Source organism: Papilio machaon, chromosome 26, assembly GCF_912999745.1.
Source record: "Papilio machaon chromosome 26, ilPapMach1.1, whole genome shotgun sequence".
Taxonomy (NCBI): Eukaryota; Metazoa; Arthropoda; class Insecta; order Lepidoptera; family Papilionidae; genus Papilio; species Papilio machaon.
This window is the reverse complement of record NC_060011.1, coordinates 1,774,085-1,794,246: the sequence shown is the minus strand read 5'-3', so window position 1 is coordinate 1,794,246 and position 20,162 is coordinate 1,774,085. Positions and strand designations below refer to the sequence as shown.

At 34.6% G+C, this 20,162-nt stretch overlaps 1 protein-coding gene across 3 annotated transcripts in view; it reads right to left on the bottom strand.

Annotated features, from left to right (window-relative positions):
• LOC106718786 overlaps positions 1-20,162 on the bottom strand; it is a 52,678-nt gene continuing 32,516 nt past the window's right edge. For 2 of the 3 annotated variants that reach the window (XM_045684604.1, XM_045684605.1), the window contains exons 5-13: positions 14,756-14,905; positions 9,890-9,985; positions 8,260-8,370; positions 5,361-5,527; positions 4,805-5,003; positions 2,944-3,102; positions 2,296-2,366; positions 1,577-1,750; positions 1-582 (exon numbers count right to left, since the gene is read on the bottom strand). In XM_045684604.1, coding sequence (XP_045540560.1) covers positions 390-582; positions 1,577-1,750; positions 2,296-2,366; positions 2,944-3,102; positions 4,805-5,003; positions 5,361-5,527; positions 8,260-8,370; positions 9,890-9,985; positions 14,756-14,905 — 1,320 coding nt within the window. In that variant the 3' untranslated portion in view covers positions 1-389. The remainder of the gene's footprint in view (positions 583-1,576; positions 1,751-2,295; positions 2,367-2,943; positions 3,103-4,804; positions 5,004-5,360; positions 5,528-8,259; positions 8,371-9,889; positions 9,986-14,755; positions 14,906-20,162) is intronic. The other variant, XM_045684603.1, reaches the window with a different exon arrangement.

The following is a 20,162-nucleotide window of genomic DNA, read 5'->3' as shown; positions in this document are numbered from 1 at the left end:
CTTTAATAATAAGAAATCACCTTCCTTTGTACTAAACACGTAATTTTGTTTGGCAACATTCAGTATTCTTTTTTCAAATTTTATATTTTTTTAGTCTTAATACATTGCCATAACACTGGCAGCTTACACAAATAACGTCCATTGATAACGTTAAACGATATAACGGTTATAGCGTTATAACGGTTATGGCGTTATAATTTTAATCACGATAATAACGTTATAACGATAAACAAAAATAACGTTATTAAGTTGTAGGCCGTTAGCCTGATATGTTAGGCATAAAGTTTATTCGTAATTTCGTAAGATTTCACTCGGATTAATTTTTGTAACGTTTTTCACTGTTGTACACACACATTGTTCACAAATATCACTGCTATAACGTTATAGCGTTAGTTTTTAACGTCACCTTTAAGCGCTTGCTCGAGTACTGCTTTTGATGCTATTTCGACTGTAACCGTTTTACTGATGGTGCAGAGTTGAGTCTGGTCGTTGACTTGAGACTCAGCGAGAGGTTCTGTTACTATCCTGAGGGAGGATACTTTGGCACGTTGGTACGCTATCACCGTGTTCGTGCTTAAGTATCTGAAAACAAATAATTATTTTATTTATTATAAAAAATTAAAATATATTTATATATTAATTAAAATTATAATATTACTAGCTGTCGCCCGCGACTTTGTCCGCGCGGAATAAAAAATTTACCATAGCAGCGCCATCTATTGATTACTTACTCAACCCAGTCGAAAGGTATCGACATCTGTTAGAATCATTTGGAGTTAACAGATAATTGTGACTGTCAAATAATAACAGACAAATGATTAGCAGTAAATTAAATTTGCGACTATAATTTGAGATTTAAACTATCCTATCTCTCAAGTTGGATCGAACTGCACATGGTGTGAGAATTTTATTATAATCGGTTAAGTGGTTTAGGAGTCCATTGAGGACAAACATTGTGACAAGAGATTTATATATATTAAGATAAATGCGAATGTTTAGATGGTTGGATATTTGTTTGAAGTTATCTCTGAAACGGATCAACGTATCTTGACGAAATTTGGTATAGATGTAGAACATAATCTGGAAGAACACATTGGCTTCTCATTAAGTTTGTTTTTAATACCGCGCGGACAGAATCACGGGCGACAGCTAGTACGCTTTAATAGTGAAGTGATCGTTGTTCATAGTCATCCGTAATTACATATACGTAGCCAACCTTTACCCGACAGAGGTTGTTTATTATGTATTGAAATCTATCTATCTATATATATTGAGTCGGTGGCTCAAGGGTTAAGCACTTGACTTGCAATCTGCAGGTCCTGGGTTCGAATCCCGTCATGTACCAATGTATTTTTCGAGTTTCGATTTACATATGTACATTTATGCGACGTTCTTACGCTGAAGGAAAACATCGTGATGCTGCACATATCTGAGAAGAAATTCATTGATATGTGTGAATTCAACCTGCATTGTGCAAGCATTGACTATGTCCTAGTCACCCCTAACTTGAGGTAGGATCCTAGCCCCTCAGTGGGGATGTATAGTGAGGTGATGATGATGTGTGTGATCTCTATACCTGATAGCGACGTAGCAGACGAGTAGTGCTGCGCCGGCGCAGAGCACACGCACTACGGGAGATGGGTAGAGCTGTATCAGTAGCCAGGCGACTGCGCCGGCGCCGCACACGCTCGCCACAGCCAGCGCAGTTTGTGTCCAGTGCGCACAAGTGAACCCGCGCTCCCACTCCACTCTGACATAAGACATCCATCCATAAAAATTCAATTTCCTCTCAATTCGATAAAAATATTTGCATCGAACATAAAGATAATTTGGCCTAAAGTTTATTACAAATTAAAAATAAAATAAAAGATGGAAATAAAACCCGCCAATGCAGACAATATAAAAAGGGGACGTCAAATTATTATGATTCTTGTAATGTTTAGAATATTAATAAAAAGGGAACGACGATATAAAATGTAAATAAGTTAATGAATAAATAAAATTAATTGACAAGTTTTACCGATTATATTTTCATATAATACGAGCCACCCTCTACATAAATAATACACATTTTATATTTTTTGACTGTCAAAATGATGACAGTGATCATGAACGAACAGAAAAAAAATGTTGCCAGAAAAAAAAAATATCTTCATATTCATAAACAATATTAAAAGTGGCACTCAGAGTCCTTATTAAGTTAGAAGTCTTATCAACAAATAAATATAAGGCAGAAAGTGTCTACGGTATATCTAAAATAAATAAAAATACTGAAAAATACTGTTTTCTACTGACCTGTTTGTCTTTTGTACAATATAAGGCGTGTTACACACTTTACACTTCAAGCCGTCCGGTGTGGTTGCACTCTGGTAACAATAAACACAACATTATCAGAATATATTGAAAGTGTAACTCAGTGATTGTCAAACTTATTTCTTTCACCGCCCCCTTTGAAAATCAATTATATTTCAGAGCCCCCTAATTTTTATTCAGCCCTAAAACTTAAAAACGACAATTTCATTACTTTAATTAATTTCAATGCCCCCCATTTTTTAGGCCACTTTGAGAAACACTGGTGTAACTGAAAACTTAATGAACTAAAAAAATATTGTCATCCCGCTCATTCTGTTTAAAAAAACAAAGAAACAACAATATTTTTAAGTTAAATAGAAATTAACAATCATAGTTATCTGATAACGTCGCTCTGAAAAGAACAGATGTCTAAAGTTCATATAAAAATAAATAAAATAAATAAAATACACACAACAACTATTAAACAAAAAAACAAAACAAATTACACTTACAAAAGATATCAATTAAAGAGAAAAAAAAAGTTCTTGTAGCAGTAGTTTGTCTCCAGCTTGTCATCGCGCTGGTTTTCAGCCTCCCAGTAGTTACTCTAACAAGGTGCAGATAATTTAGTACATATCTTGTTTTCCATACCTCAATGAGCCACCGACGCAGACAGTCGTGGTGTACAGCGGACACATCGCCCGTACAGCGACAGGGCCGGATGAGAGGCTCATTGCGAGACCCGTCGTAGCAGATCCAGCAGTCACGAGCTGATCCCACACTGCCCACAAGGGAATCTGTCTCCACATTCTAAAACAGGAAATTATTTTTATATAGCTTTCACTCACGAATTCATCAGCGTGGAATTTAACTTGGAAAAAACTTAATACGTAGCCTATGTTTTTCCAGTAGCCAAATAATCTATGCTGAATTTCATCGAGAACCCTCAATATAAACATTCGTATTTATGGTATTAGTAGGAAGTCAGATTTATCTATTAGGCCAAACACAGTTTACGTTGAAAATCACGAACAGAAAGAAAGATCTCAAGCATACAAAAGGTTAAAAAAACAATGCTTTAAAAAGCAAATTAAAAGATGTTAAATTGAAATTAATATCATAAAATAATCTAAATTAATATCTCTCAAATGACTTAAAACAAAAAGTTTATCATGAAATTCTTAACTCAAATATTACCTTCTTAGATTTTAAAGAAACATCCTGAAGACCTTCCAATGACTTTGCAGCAACAACTACATTGAAAACGACTCGCCAGACCAAAGTTTGCCAGTAATTAAACATTTCTACAACCAACAACGCCCAACCGCGCCATCTCAAGTTCCAAAACGTCATCAATATCTGAGGACCGAGATTAGTACCTTGGGGTAATCCTGAACAAAAAATCTCCATTTTTCAAAACAGAGCGTTAAAAGATTTCAATTTAAACTCACATATCAATCCCAATGAATTACAAACAAATAAAATATGTACAAATGAAACTTTGCACCTGAATAAGTAAAAGACTTATGTCTTTTGATGATAATTGTAGTCAAACGATTTACAAAAAAACAAATGTGACCAATATACCAATAAAGGACAAACATTTAAAATACTGACAATTACAATGCCAAATCTGTTTTGTAAGATTGGTTGTACTTTGACAAATGACTTGAACAATATAAAAAAAAGTATACCTGACAGCATTTACCGATATGTACCTTACAAGCGAGGCAATGTAAAACAATTTTGACAAGTGAACAAAAGCATATAAGCTGAAGACTTCAACGACCGTACACTAAAAGCCAACAATGGAGTCCAAAGCACATTTAGTGCATCACATCACAAATGTGAAATACAAATCAAATTTATAAAATGGAATAGATATCTATATATATAAAAGAAAGTTGTGTTAGTTACACTATTTATAACTCAAGAACGGCTGAATTGATTTGACTGAAAATTGGTGGGCAGGTAGCTTAGAACCAGGAATAGGACATAGGATAATTTTTACCCCGTTTTTTTTTTTTTTCCGCGCGGACGGAGTCGCGGGTAAAAGCTAGTTTCTAATAATTTATTCGCTCAGCAAATTACCAACAAAACTATTATATCAGATTTGTCACTTTCCATTTATTTTTTTACTAGACCGTCACATCACTCCTAGCCACTTCTCACGCCGCTCCAATACGTTTAGTACATACTCAGTAAAATTTTAAGTTAAAACTAACTAAAGCCATAGATTAGGCAAAGCAAGTATCAAAATTAACATAAATCAAACAATTAGATTGTTGTATTTCTTCAAATTTAACAAGTTGTCACGAAAAAAAAATCTTAATATTAACGTTAGGTCTTACAGATTATTTTCTACATCTGTACCAAATTTCATCAAGATCCATTTCAGTCGATCTGAACATACCTTCTAACAAACATCCATCCATCTAAACATTTGCATTTATAATATTAGTAAGAAGTGAGATAGATAAATGGAAGCGCACTGATTCCTACTGGTACTAACCTTGGCGTCATGATGATGAGCGAGAAGGTCCGCAAGTCGGGCGTCATCGAGCTGCCTGGCGAGCAGGCGGCGCGGGTTGAGCAGCCACAGCCGCTCCGGAGCCATCGAGTTCCACAACACGCAGGGGAACCATAGCGCGACTCCGATCTCCGCCAGCCGGAACACCACGTCGTGCCAGTTCCGTGACACCACCGGCACTCTACACATAACATTTAGTTTTTCTTCAGTCTTAAAATGAAGATGATGATACCAGGCCTCTGATTGCCTGTGCAGAGTCCCGGTGCGTTCCTTTGGAGATCCCGGGACTCTCACCAGTCGCACTTGAGGATGGCCTCGAGGGGATTTTAGTGAGTCAAGTCTCATACAATTCTATCTTTTCCCTAAAAGGCAGGGTATTTTTTGAAGATCATAACATGTTTCAAACGGAGATTTCGGTCTCAGAAATCCATAGTGAATGAATTTAAATTAAGCAACGAGTAAATTTAAGTGACAATAGAGCAATGCGACTACCCAACAAAGGGTTGCCAAACATCCGAGTAAAATAGGCTAAACTAACTTGGTCTTCCAGAACTCGCTAAGAGTCTCCGAGGCTAGGAAGCCAGCAATCAGTATTAACATGAGCGCCTGGCTAACGAGGCCCAAGCGCGATTGGTGAAGCTGCGACAAGTCCACCGAGCGCAGGTCCACGGACCCGTCGCGATCCGCCAGGTCCGTCTGTATGCCCTGCAATTAGATATAAATATATACAATTCATTGGTTACAAAGAGATGTTACGAATTTAAACTTATATTGTAATATTTTTATATGACAGTGCAACAGTAACAGCATAAACTACTGCAGGAAGACCAGCTCGCCGTTGCAGTACCACAACCACAAAGAAGACAGGCTTCAAGTGGAAGTATTTCTGAGTTACATCTGATGAGTGTGGACACCGAAGGCAAATTCCATTTTCTTCCATTTTCATATATTTATAAATATTAGCTGTCGCTCGCGACTCCGTCCGCGCGGTATTAAAAAAAAAAAAACTTAGTAGCCTATGTGTTCTTCCAGACTTTGAATCGTTCCGGAGATACATTCAAACATCCATCCATCCAAACATTCGCATTTATAATATTAGTAAGAAGTAAAATTTCATAAAATTATAATTGTTATAACATTATTACTATTTTTTGTCAGATTTTATATGCTAATAGGGACACCGACCATATCGGAAGTCGATATAACTAAAATAGCCGATTGCCTTGACCGCAATTCACTAATTATAATGTTTCTGTTCCACAGTTAAATATCTGCTATTGACCTTACATATATTTTATTAATTCAAGTATTAAATATTATATACTACTCAAAACAAAATAGGGCCCACCATCTTTTTGCCCCTTAATTTATGTGCATACATGATTATTAAATTTTTACAATTAATCGATGTTGAATTAGGGTTTTACACATTAAGTAAACACAAAATAACGTTTGAATTGTTTAATTTTATCGCAATACACTCAAATACTCATTTTTAGAGAAAATGAGCACTAAGTAGACTGTCGATAAAAACTTTTATAGTCACTGTTTGTTTTTAATAATCTTGCCGGAAGCTTTTCTTTAGTATCGAGTAGGACCTCCTTTGCTCTGTATGCACTCTCTGAGCCTCTCTGGCACACTCTCAATCAGATGAGTGATGTTTTGGTCGGGTATTCGTTCCCAACAGAGTTTCAGCGCGTTTATGAGGTCCTGTTGGCTGTTAACGTGGCTATGGGTCTCTTTAAGACTTCTTTTCAACTGATCCCATAAATGCTCAATCGGGTTGAGATCGGGACTCATTGCTGGCCTAGGTAAAACCGAGATATTGGCATCAGAAAGTGCCCTCTGAGTGACCCTAGCTGTATGCGCACGAGCGTTGTCTTGCATAAACACAACATTATCACCTACTCTTTGTGAATATGGGATGATATGAGGTCGGATTACTGGCTCGACGTAACTGGCTGCAGTGACCGTGCCTTCGTTCAAGATCACCAGCTCTGTTTTGCCTAACAAGCTTATACCGCCCCATATCATCACACTCGGGCCCCCAAAACGATCAGTACCGTGCATGCATGGTTCAGTAAAACGTTCTCCTTCTCTTCTCCACACACGTACACGTCTGTCATCGCTAAAAAACTTGACTTTACACTCGTCTGAAAAGAGTACTGTCCTCCAATTGTCCATGGTCCAGTGCAAATGCTCACGCGCAAACCTCAAACGTGCTGCCCGGTGAGCCCTTGTTAATTTTAAACGAATAACACGCATGCTAGAATGTGTCCCGTCCTCGTGGAGTCGATTCCGAATGGTTTGACCACTAACGCGTGTGCCAGTAGATTGCCTTAGCCGGGATTGCAAGGTCCGGGCGGTTGTCGTGCGGTCCCGGCGCGCAGTCAATCGAATGTACCGGTCTTCTTGAGCAGTTGTGGCTCGAATCCTTCCTGATCCAGGTCTTCTAGCCACACTACCTGTCTCCTGGAACCGCTCCCATACGTTTCGAATAGCTCGCCGTGACATACCAAGGCGAGATGCAACCGATCTTTGCGATTCTCCCTCTTGAAGCAAAAGAACTGCCCTTGTCGAAGTTTCCACATCCATATGACGACGAGAACCTGGCATTGTAATCGGGAATAATGCCGAAACGAAAAAACAGAGCTAAACAAAGTGTGATCAAAGTATTGCGCTTAAAGCAAGACTGAGAACACAAACGATTGAAAATTTAAGAAATTGGTAAATGGGTAAGCACTTTACTTTTTTGTCTCCCCACTTGAAATCAACAAAAAAGTTAACTTTTAAAACATCATTATGAACTAATAAACATGTGTGCTAGAAGTGGTAGTGCTTCATTTTGTCAATGATAAGTATATGAGTTATTTATAAACACGATTAGAGACAAAGTTTCGGTGGGCCCTATTTTGTTTTGAGTAGTTTATAATAAAGCCGCACCCGTCTGCTAAATGAAACACATCTATATATCTTAGTAATATTATAAATGCGAAAGGATGTTTGTTACAAGTGTTCGTCCGCGTGAAATACTGTCTTCTGGTAGCATTTTCAACCCCTTAAAATCTTTATTTCGCGTTTGAAAGTAGCTTATATCCTTTCTCAGGCTCTAAACTATCTGTGTACCAAATTTCATTTAAATCGGTTCGGTAGTTTTTGCATGAAAGCGAGACAGACAAAGTTACTTTCGCGTTTATAATATTAGTAAGGATTAAGTTTACTTAATCTTATTAATATTATAAATACGAATGTTTGGATGGATGGATGGATGGATGTTTGTGTTGCGGAATGTCTGAACAGATCTTGATGAAATTTGACAAAGATTTAGAACATAGTCTAGAATCTAGAAGAACACATACACCACTTATTAGGTTTTTTCAAATGCTACGCGGACGGAATCACGGTCGACAGCTAGTTATTAAATAAAATAAACTTACTTGTTTGGTGACGAGCGTATCCTGCACGTCGTCATCGTCAGCACTAGACGGTCCAGGTCTGGGAGAGATGATCGTACATACTTTTGTCTCCTTCAGGAACTCGCCACGGAGCTGGAACACATCGTTATCCTGACTATGATACGTCTCATATCATAATGGTTTTGAACATTTCACAACACAGAACAAAACCTTGACGTACTACTGTTAGTTTAAAAAAAAACACTTTATCTCTGTTATTGAAATATATTAACATATTGAGTTCACATTAACAAAATATTTGCCACTTGGCTTAATTATTATGGTTAAAATCTTATATATTTAAATTGACGAATTGAGAACCTTCTCCTTTTTGAAGACGGTTAAAAATAGGCAAGATGACTAGACATCGCAATTACCGATTAAATTTGTTTAGTCATACGCCATATAAGAGACGAATAACATCTGTTTGGAATATGACTTAATTAAAACAACCAAAGAACATTAATTTATGTGACAGACCAACGACCTATTTTAACTATACATAAATGGCAAAGATTTTTTTTGTGATATAGCCTATGTTACTTTGAGACAGTGTAACATTTTAATGTCTAAACAATTTTTGTAATAAATCCAGTAGTTTTTGAGTTTACTAGTTACACACATAGAAAAATACAAATAATTTCTCTTACATAAATTCTAAGACTCCATTTCCACTAAACAAAGTCTACTTAAACAACGCATGTAACATTTTCGACGCGATCGCAACTGTCAACTGTCGCAATGAAAATGGGGTCTAACAATAACAACCCATCGAGGTAACATCCCTAACCTTGTATATGCCACACAATTCGCCATTGCCACAACAATAGGACATAACACGTGCCAAAGTCTAATACGGCAACTGATGAGCTCCAGACATCACAATAAAACCATCTTGGCATCATATTGTGGTATTGTAGCCTTGGCGAAATTATAAAATAATTGTACTCCATTGTCATATGGTATGTGGAGTATAGTTACAGTTGATTGTAAAGCCGGTTACACACCTAAAGTTTAACTGCATACTTTTAACTGAAGGTCTGTACCCGGCTATAATCATACAAAAAACACTTGTATCGCAGTCTATATTTTCTAGTATTGTTTGAAACGAAAAAAACTGAAAAACTACTAAAATAATTCCAAAATTTCTTTTACCATTGTAAAGCTACATTCTCAAAGAGTGATAAAGTCTATATTTTAAGTTTTTTTTAATTAAAAAAAAGTCCAAGTGAAAGGGGGCTAGACGGAAAAAATTCTTACGAAAAGTTGTCACGACACTTTTTGCTATAGTAAGTATGTTAACAACGAATGAGCGTTACTTCACCATGGCAACGACGTGACAATATATAACGAAAATTCATAGAAATAAAATGTACTTTTTGTGAAGACTTAAGTTTTTTATTCATAGAATAAACATTGGTTCCTTCACTAATTAATAGAAAGGAACTTCGTTCCATCCGGGTGTCCCTTGACACCTCTCAAGTTTTTTTAATATTAAACAAGACGTGCAGTTTGTCTATATTTACAGACAGAGACAGGTTCCTAGGAGTTAGTTTAACTAAACAATTCAAGGTCACGTGATTTGATAGTTATAACATTTCTTGCAACTTACCTTAAAGTAAACTTCAACACCATAAATGAGGAAAAATATGACGACGATGAAAAGAAGCACGGCGTAGCAACCGTTGAAGACGTGCTGGTAGAAATTCTGCAACATAAGATAGATCCGAATATACTTAAAATCTTACTAATATTATAAATGCGAATGTTTAGATGGATGGATGTTTGTTTGGAGGTATCTCGACGACACCTCAACGGATGTTGATGATATTTGGCATTGATGTAGAACAGGGACTACCAAAGGGGTAATTAAGGGGTATATCCTATGGGGTCGATATCGAACTTAAAGCATTGCTACTACTGCTGCTGCTGCTATAAGCATTGCATTGCACTCTGTCTTCTTCTATTTACCTCAGTCAGAATGAAAAATAATAATAATAACATCTTAAAAGTAGGTAATTTGCCCATAGGGGTCTGAGATAACAGTCCATTTTGGAAAAGGGGTCACTTGTCTAAAATAGTTTGGGGATCCCTGATGTAGAACATAGTGTGGATGAACACATAGGCTACTTATTACGATTTTTTTTAATTGTACGCGAACGGAGTCGCAGGCTACAGGCAATAAAAAAACGTGCAATTAAATTTTGCAATATTATAACATAAGCAATAATTGATGAGTCTGGTCACCTAGATATTTTCCAATGGTGCATTTATGAAGAGTTGATAATAATAATATTGTAAAATGTATATTAATACATACAAGATATATAATAGATATAATACAAGATATGCTCCATTAATGTATTATAACAATTTTAAAGTTTTGCCAACATCAGTACGGAAGCTATAATTATCACCGACACCGACGCAGAAATAACAATAATACTACAATATAGACGTATTACAAGAAAAAAGATAACTTTCTCACTTTTGGGTTCTTACTTGGTGTTAGTCGTGACATTATTTTGTTACTTGTTTGTGCATTTTGAAGTTTTTTAATGAAGTCTGGTTTTATCCTGTCTGCATTAAGCCACATTATAAAAAATATTAGAAGTGGACAACCGTTATCACTTAGGGTTATGAAAAATAGATAGTAGCTGATTCTCAGACCTACTGAATATGCATATAAAATTTCATAAAATCGGTCGATCCGTTTCGGAGGAGTATGGTAACTAACATTGTGACACGATTTTTTTTAAAAAAGATTTTTTTTTTTATTGTACACAATTTAAATTACAGCAGTAGGTCACAATAGAATGGACAAACAAATATAGCCGAACCTGGATAAGTAAGAAATCTCTATAAGCAAGAAAAATATCGCAGTTCTAAGACTCTCGCTTATCCAGGTTAGACTGTATTCGTAAAAAACTATCTTGTGTGTCGGAAGATAACAATAATTACGATGATGTCAACTAATTGTAGTACACCCACGATGTCGTCTAATCCAATTATCTCACCTAGAAGACCTTTAATATCTATGTCCTACAGGATGTAAGGTCGAGGACACATATTTCCTACCCATTTCAATAGCACATTTGATGCTTACAATGCAGTTAGAAAACTTGTCATAGTATTTTTTGGTCAATATATAATCTACATCTTTTATGTTGTAAAAATATTTAAATACTATCCGTGTAACCATCATTTTAAATATTCACACTAGACTGCAAATTAAAAAATCGTTTTTTTTTATTTCCAACTATAGTTTATTACTCACGAATATATAAAGAATAGCTTTGTTAAAAATTAGCAAGTTTTTGAAAATTAATTATTTGAACAAGTGACTTCAACACTTATTTACTTTGAATATAGAGACAATAATATGTATTAATAAAGTGTTATAACAATCGAAACAGAGCACATTTGAACGGGCGCTTTTTTACAGCTCTAGAGCAACAAACGCTTTTAAAATCACTCTTGTTTCATCCGACCAGTACTTAAAACATTAAGGCTGAAATTTATAGTCGGTACTCGGACTTAGCTCCGACTTGACTTAGGTTTATCTTATGGCAAACTCATCTAAGCATTTGCTTAAAGTTATCTCAGATTCGAATTTATAGTCGTTCTGGGCTGAGATTTTGTCAGTGTTGCCAATTTAGCATATTTTATGCAAAATTTGGCAGAATTTTAGGACATTTAGCACATTTTTCTTCATTTAGCATATATCATTATTTTTATTACCATATTAACTTATATAGATATAAATGAAATTTAAAAATGAACATGATGCATTTTAGGCGTATTCAAGAAATCACGAGGTAATCATTATATATTTTTTAATATAATTTAGTTTGGCATTCATAACAACGAGTATAGCAGATCCACTTTAATAGGCCACATTTAATACTTGGAGGACTTTTTAAAAAGATAGTATATTTAGACATTTTGAAGCACATTTTGAAGTAGCCGAGGTGGCAACAGTGATTTTGCTAAGCAAGGGAGTTTTACAAAAGTTTCTATTTGCACAATATCTTCTTGGTACTTCTCAGTATTTAGAAAAAATATATTTAAAATACATGATCCATATATCATTTAACTTATTAATTTAATCGAATAGTTGTATTTATTTATAATTTGCTATCGAAATTATAAGCAAAACGACGAAATTAACATTTTTAAATTAACACTTTTGTAATATTATGGTTAGGTATACGGTAAACGGAACGAGATTATTTGACTTGACAAAGTAAATGACAACGTCAAACAAATAACAAAATTAATTAGATTTTGTTATTGTTGAGGGTAATATCTTAATTTTTGTTGACTCTTGCATTCCATTACGCTTTTCTATCATATTATGCATTTCTTCTGGAATTTGGCTTATCTACCTGGACATATAAAGATTCCATCCTTTGATGTTTACCCAGGACCCGTATTCTTACGGACTTTCCATACTTTATCTTTAATTTGGATTTGACTAACGAACTAACAAAGATTTTCGAATGGATTTTATTGAACGGACAAATTGGATATTGTCTCGGATAGATAAAATTGACAAGCTTGGAACATCGCATCAACAGGTAAATATGATCAGTACCGGCAATAAGTAATACTGTATTTATTTTTCTATTAATAAAAATAATCATGTATACTTTAGAAGAAACCTTTTTCTTTGGTATTATTTTTTGTACTAATTTTCTCCTTTCTGTTGTAGACTGTTTGTGGTGATTTACTAGGCTTAAGCCAACCTACACCGTACATCATCATAAATAAAGTTTCAAGAAAATTGAGTCAACTTCTACCGCAATTTTATACGTTTCCCTATCCACCTACATACGCAATTCGAAGAATTGGGTAGCACTAACAACCTGCATGGCCTGAACAATATTTTTCTTAATAAATAAATATTATATATTAATAAAGAGATTTCTTCTTCAATGTTCAGAATATGTTTTTTGTTTGTTTATTTTACTGTAGCAATCCATGTCGTAAGCAAAATTGAAATCCTTTGAAGCGAGAAAGAAGTGTTTGTAAGAGTAGGCAGGTACAAAATCCTTGGAAACGGAGTGGTCATCAGGTGAATCCAAAATATATAAAAAAGATTCAAAGCACGCACATACTCCGAAACAACAATAACAATGACAAATCCATATTGATATAATGCCAAATGCATATTAGTAAACTCCTTCGAAATCGTAGAACGAGGAGTGGACGCCTAGGAAGGGGAAATATACCCTTTCTGTCCCTCCATCGATTATATGTAGGCAACGTATCTGCAATTACGGATGCATATATTATACGAATTTAAAAGTAGTCGAGAAACGTGTCAGATTTCGCTAAGTCAACGATTTTGGTGACTTAGCATTTGCTAAGCAAACGTCTAAGGTAAGCTTAGCATGTGACTATAAATTTCAAACTCGTAAGATAAGTCTAAGCAAAGTCCGAGTACCGACTATAAATTTCAGCCTGAGTGATAAAAAAGCGTCACGTTTTAAAAACGCTGCCGTGTGAACAGATACGCACATGGAAATGCATTTGTTTTATTTGAATGCTTTAACGCGCGTTAAAAAACCGCCCGTGCAGATGAGAGCTAATAGTCTTGTATTATCAAACAAAAATCTCAACACCTAATATGTCTATTCCAAGGATACATCTTTGTAAATAATGCCTGCTAATTAACCTGTTAGACTGTCTCGGTTTTAAACAGATTTGTATCTATTTGTACAGTGACAAAAAGAAGAAGTTTCTAGAATTATGGATTTTAGTTTGGTATGAATAAATAAACGCTTTTAATTTGTTTGTTTTGGTTATTGTGGTTAGGTGAAGAGAACCAAAATTTTCCTACGACACACACTCGTCAGACGAAAAGCAAAATAACTTCGCACTTGACGTATGTCTTCAGTTTAGTCGTAGTATTAGACCGGTCGATCGGGTCATTTGTACAGCAGCTAATGCCACAAAAGAGCGTCGTTGACTAAGGGGTTAAGCAGTTGACTTGTAATCTGCAGGTCCTGGGTTCGATACCGGCTATGTACCAATTTATTTTTGGATTTATATATGTACATATATGTGTTCTTACGATGAAGGAAAACATCGTGATGCAACCTGAACAAATCGAATTATACGAAGAACTTCAATCACACCACTAACTTAGGGTAGGCTCCAAGCCCCTCAATGGGGAGGTATAAGGAGCTCATGATGATAATAATGCCGCGGATTCTACCACTGTTATAATCATAATTACGAAACATAGTTATGTGTTTAATCTTATATATATAAAAGAAAGTCGTGTTAGTTACACTATTTATAACTCAAGAACGGCTGAATCGATTTGACTGAAAATTGGTGGGCAGGTAGCTTAGAACCAGGAAACGGACATAGGATAATGTTTACCCCTTTTTCTATTTTTTTATTCCGCGCGGACGGAGTCGCGGCTAAAAGCTAGTAAAATATACATATAAACTACTAGTTCCCTTACCTTCTTCTCAGCAGTTGTATTAGCTATATTAGTGGTAAGTACTTCCGCAGCTAGAAGCGAGTAGCTGATGACATTGAAGGTGACGAAAGCGAGGAAAGACTTTGAGAGGAACCGAGGCCGCTCCCAGCGGATGTCACGAAGATGGAACACCTATGGACAAACAGACGATACAGTTTTTTATATCTACTATTAAATAATATCAAACAAAACACTGTTAATGAAAAAACTAAAAAATATCCGACTAATTCCTGACACAAGAGAAGTATACGATCCAATGGCATTCGTAGGATTGAGCTTACACGTGCATAAAAAACTTACACATGAAAACATTACCTTCCTGAGTTAGTCTGGTAAGAATAGTTATTACTAATTATATTATTTCTGGAAACTCTAAAACACCTCGACATATTGAGGAAAAAACATGTTACTAAACTTTTTGCTTGTAATAAGGGTGATTGAGTCACCCCCGAACAAAGTTTTTATATTGTCTAGAATCTATTTGCGTATTGTGTAAATAATCTATAGTTTTATATAAAGTCGTGTTAGTTACACTTTTTATAACTCAAGAACGGCTGAATCGATTTGACTGAAAATTGGTGGGGAGGTAGCTTAGAACCAGGTAACGGACATAGGATAATTTTTACCCCGTTTTCTATTTTTTTTATTCCGCGCGGACGGAGTCGCGGGTAAAAGCTAGTTTTTAATATTATAATTATATTTCATGAGGATAATTGAATACGATCCCACATTTGCGAAAGAACACAGACTACAAAAGGACAAAGATAAGAAACATTAAAAAGTAGTACAAAATTTAAATAATAATTACATTTACAAGTCACTACTTTTAATTATAAAAACACTATCAAATCAAATGTATCAAAACAAAAATGTGCGATTGTCGAGTCATTTTAAAATTGGGACATCACAAAATCCGAAAAATACGAATAGTTTATTAATTCAAATTTCATTATTTATTTCTTAAAATTACAACAAAACATAATATATACCTATTAATTATAGCTATTTTTAACAACGTCAGAACAATCAATTGTAGAAAAGATATTTTTTTAAATATATTTATAACCATACAAGACCTCTGACCCCTGCTAACGGCTGGGCTAAGCTTGTTTGTCTTGTGTAATAAATAGACAATAATAACAACCTTCCATTCCGTGAAACAAATAAAAAGATTGCCTTTTTTATTGTCTATAAATAAGATATATCATGAATTTTGATTCAGGTGTGACTGACTAGAGACTGCATAAAAATTAATACGAAAAAAGTCGTAAAAAACATATTATCTATGTACACAATTATTTTTTACACATAGTACCTATATACTAATTTGACAGAAGCTATAAAATAAAAGTTATTGCCAATTCAAGGCAAATATAATACAAACCTAAATGAAAATAGTGAATTATTGTCACGACACGTGACAACAATAATTGGTCACATTGCTCTTTTTTAATACGAAGTAATTTTCTAAGTAATAAAAAGAAGGAAATTATATTACAACCCTAACACTAGATATAACTAGATCATAATATCGTGAAATCTAGTTTAATGAATTACAATTAACTGGGTAACCTAAATAATAATAATTAATTAATTTATAAAAACAACCTTGACTATAATAATAGAGACTTAGCGACTGCGAATAAACAATTTTAATCCTTGACTAATCAATATTACCATTGAATGATTTGTAGAATGTAATATTTTTTTTTATTATTGGATCATGAAACACCCGTCGACATACACCAAAAAATTTGATTTTCAGAAATAAAAATCATTAAATTAATAGGTAAAGCAAAAACTTTGTTCAACTAATTAAGGAAATTGCGCGAACAAATGATCATAGAAAATTTGTCAACACTGTTAATGTTCATAAAGCCATTTAAAAAAAATCTTTGATTATTAAATGCCAATAGTAGGTAAATATATATCTTAATTCTTACTAATATTATAAATGCGAATGTATAGATGGATGGATGTTTGTTTGAAGTTATCTCCGGACCGGTTCAATGGATCTTGATGAAATTTGGTACAGATGTAGAAAATAATCTGGAAGAACACACAGGCTACTTATTAAGTTTTTTTTTTAATCCGACCGGATGGAGACGCGGGCGACAGCTAATATAAAATAAATTGATTTCATTTTTGCTATTCACAGTATACTGATTCAAATCTAGTGACATCGGAAGACCGCACATTTGCGGTCTTGAGTTTCCTGCATTTTGGACGACGTTTGAACAAAACTTTTTTTACAGTGAATCAACCAGCGCTTGACCACAATGTGAGTAGTGATGTAGTCACAAGGTACAAGCTTAACATGCCTATTCACCCTTCTCTTGAAAGCTTCCACGTCATACTTGGAAGGAACACTAGGTATACTATGTATTTGAAATTATCAAATCTATATATATAAAAGAAAGTCGTGTTAGTTACACTATTTATAACTCAAGAACGGCTGAATCGATTTGACTGAAAATTGGTGGGCAGGTAGCTTAGAACCAGGAAACGGACATATGATAATTTTTACCCCTTTTTCTATTTTTTTTATTCCGCGCGGACGGAGTCGCGGCTAAAAGCTAGTATTTTATAAATTAATAAATCTCATACATAATTGTGCATATTTTCATTAAATCATTTCGATTTTGTTTTTAATTATTTATTTCTCCTGCTATTTAATTCTGCAATGAAATTAAACTAATGTACTAAGGTTTTACATAGATCAAGATAATAGTGGATATGAAAATAATTACCCCTTTCTTTCCAATTGATCTTTATATTTTTTAAATAAAAAAAAATCCTGCTACCGTAACTGTGTGTTTCATAACATATCGTCTTCCCTCTATGTCTCCCTATGTGTTACTACTACTACAAAAAAAAGACAAATGTCCTTTAACCACCCTTTTTTACAGAATAAATCTTTACGCTTTATGTCATTACATATCTTTTTTTTCTTTTATTCTTTCAATAGAAGTGTCACTACAGTGGAATTTTACGGTAATTATAAGTCAAGTACTTACACGGACGCGTGACCTGAGTTTTGTTTTTGTGATAACTGACAATGAGCCTTAGTGCCTATTAAATCATTAACCCACTAGTGTATAATATGTCCGCACGTCAAACAAATCAAGCGTAGAACTTATATACATATTTTTCAAAACGTACGTAACACGTAACGTAACGAAACTAATCCCACTTTTAGTAAATATTTACAATTACAATAGAAACCACATGTTAGACCCTTCGTACACAATTCAATGTAAAACTTCGAAACTTCGATTTAAGTCGCCAAGCGATTTCTGAAATACAATATCATAGAGTCGTACATCGTACACAACAACCACGCTTCGCCGACATTTAACTTTTTAGTCGCCAAAACCAATCGCTCGCAACATCTTTGTCAAGATCGTCGTGAGAAAAGTCGTTGTAATTTTCAAGATGGCGGAGAAAATCTATGTAGTCGCTATCCCTGTACTGACCGAATAGACGACTAGCGTATCGATTCTACGTTGTGATATTCGCGATGCAAGGATACATACAATATTAGTTTTGAAAATTTACGTTGTCTTGTGTACGAAGAGCTTAAATCAATTAAAATTTCATATAGGTCATAGTGATAAAAAATTTCAGATTCCCAATGTGTGCTATATAACCAACTAGCTTTTACCCGCGACTCCGTCCGCGCGGAATAAAAAATAGAAAACGGGGTAAAAATTATCCTATGTCCGTTTCCTGGTTCTAAGCTACCTGCCCACCAATTTTCAGTCAAATCGATTCAGTCGTTCTTGAGTTATAAATAGTGTAACTAACACAACTTTCTTTTATATATATAGATGTTAGACTAATCGTATATTTCTGAGAACAAAATCCCCATTTAGAACATGTTGTCTCTGTTTTGTCAAAGATAATGATAGGAATGACGATATGTTTTATACAGTTGGTCTCAAGAACCAACGATATAAGTATTGCCGGTCCCCATGATGACTGTATTCAAGAACAACAATACATTATTATGCTTACAATATTGACATTTGAAGTTGGCTTTATACCAGGAAAAGCATTAACGTTTCTCATATGCGTTACAAGCATGGACTACATGAGAACCGGTTTAATAGCGAATCTTAGGGAACGGCTAGGACCACGAAAAAATCATAAACCAAACTTAAACCCAACAACAAAACTTGTATGGTGTTCATTACAACATTGGTACGGGCGCTTTTTTAACGCCGCGTTAAAACTCGGTGTTGGCGGCTGTCGAGCGACGAACGATTTAAAATCACTCTCAGTTTGCCCAACACTCAAAATGCAACACTGTGCGACAAAAAAAGCGTCGCGATTTAAAGGCTCAGTCGTATAAACAGATACATAGGTATTTAATTTGTTCTATTTGAACACTTTTAACGCGCGATAAAAAAACGCCCGTACAAATGAGGGCTTACGAGACATACGCTAGTCTATCTTACATCAGCGTTTATCGTAAAATAATTTTTAATCAAATTACATAGAAAAAGTAATGAAACGAACGTCTCGTTAATTGTTAATCAAGTAAAGGTAATCAAATTTTATTGTTGTAATAAACATTAATTGAAAACTACAACAATAGGTACGTGCACATAAATAAACATACTGATTACTAATGCAATGTATTATAGCAAAAGGATTGTCCGCAGCATTCATTCGGACACATAGAAAACATTTATCGTAGATATATTATGAAAGGCCTAAGGGACTGCTTATCTTGCCACTATGTAACTCTGAGTGAGACAATATTGCCTAAAATAAAGTTAAAATAAGTTTGTCATATTTAAGCTTGTATAAAACCTACATTTTATTTATTTTGTGGATATAAAGCGTGTTCAAAAACCATATTGAAGTTTCAAGAAAATCTAATCAATTGTTTAAAGGTTTTTTCACTTAGCTAACCGCGTTTGGCCACGCGCGGCTGTCATTTTGTAAGGCAGTCGCGGCCGCGCCAGTGGAAATAGGCGCTTATTTATACACTATAAAGTACAGATACACTCGGTAGGAGAGTCTATATGCTAATAAAAAAATTAAATGTTCATTTTAAAATCAGACAAATTTTAACCCTGATTGCGCCCTTGCCTTCTAATAGACCGAAGATTTAACCTTTAATATGTTAATATCACTATTAAAAACTTGTCTGTAACTAGTATACATCAAAACATAAAGTTATTGATTTTAAACATAGGTTTCCACTGCCACTCAAAGACTACAAAAACTTGCTGTTAAATATGTTTCGTTACAAAGGTATTTCAGTCCATAATTTTAGTTACCTCCAACATATACCATTATCTGTCTCTCACTTTCCCTACTCATGAGCGGAAGTCGACATATAAAACAATGGACATACTAAAACCTGTGATAAAACATA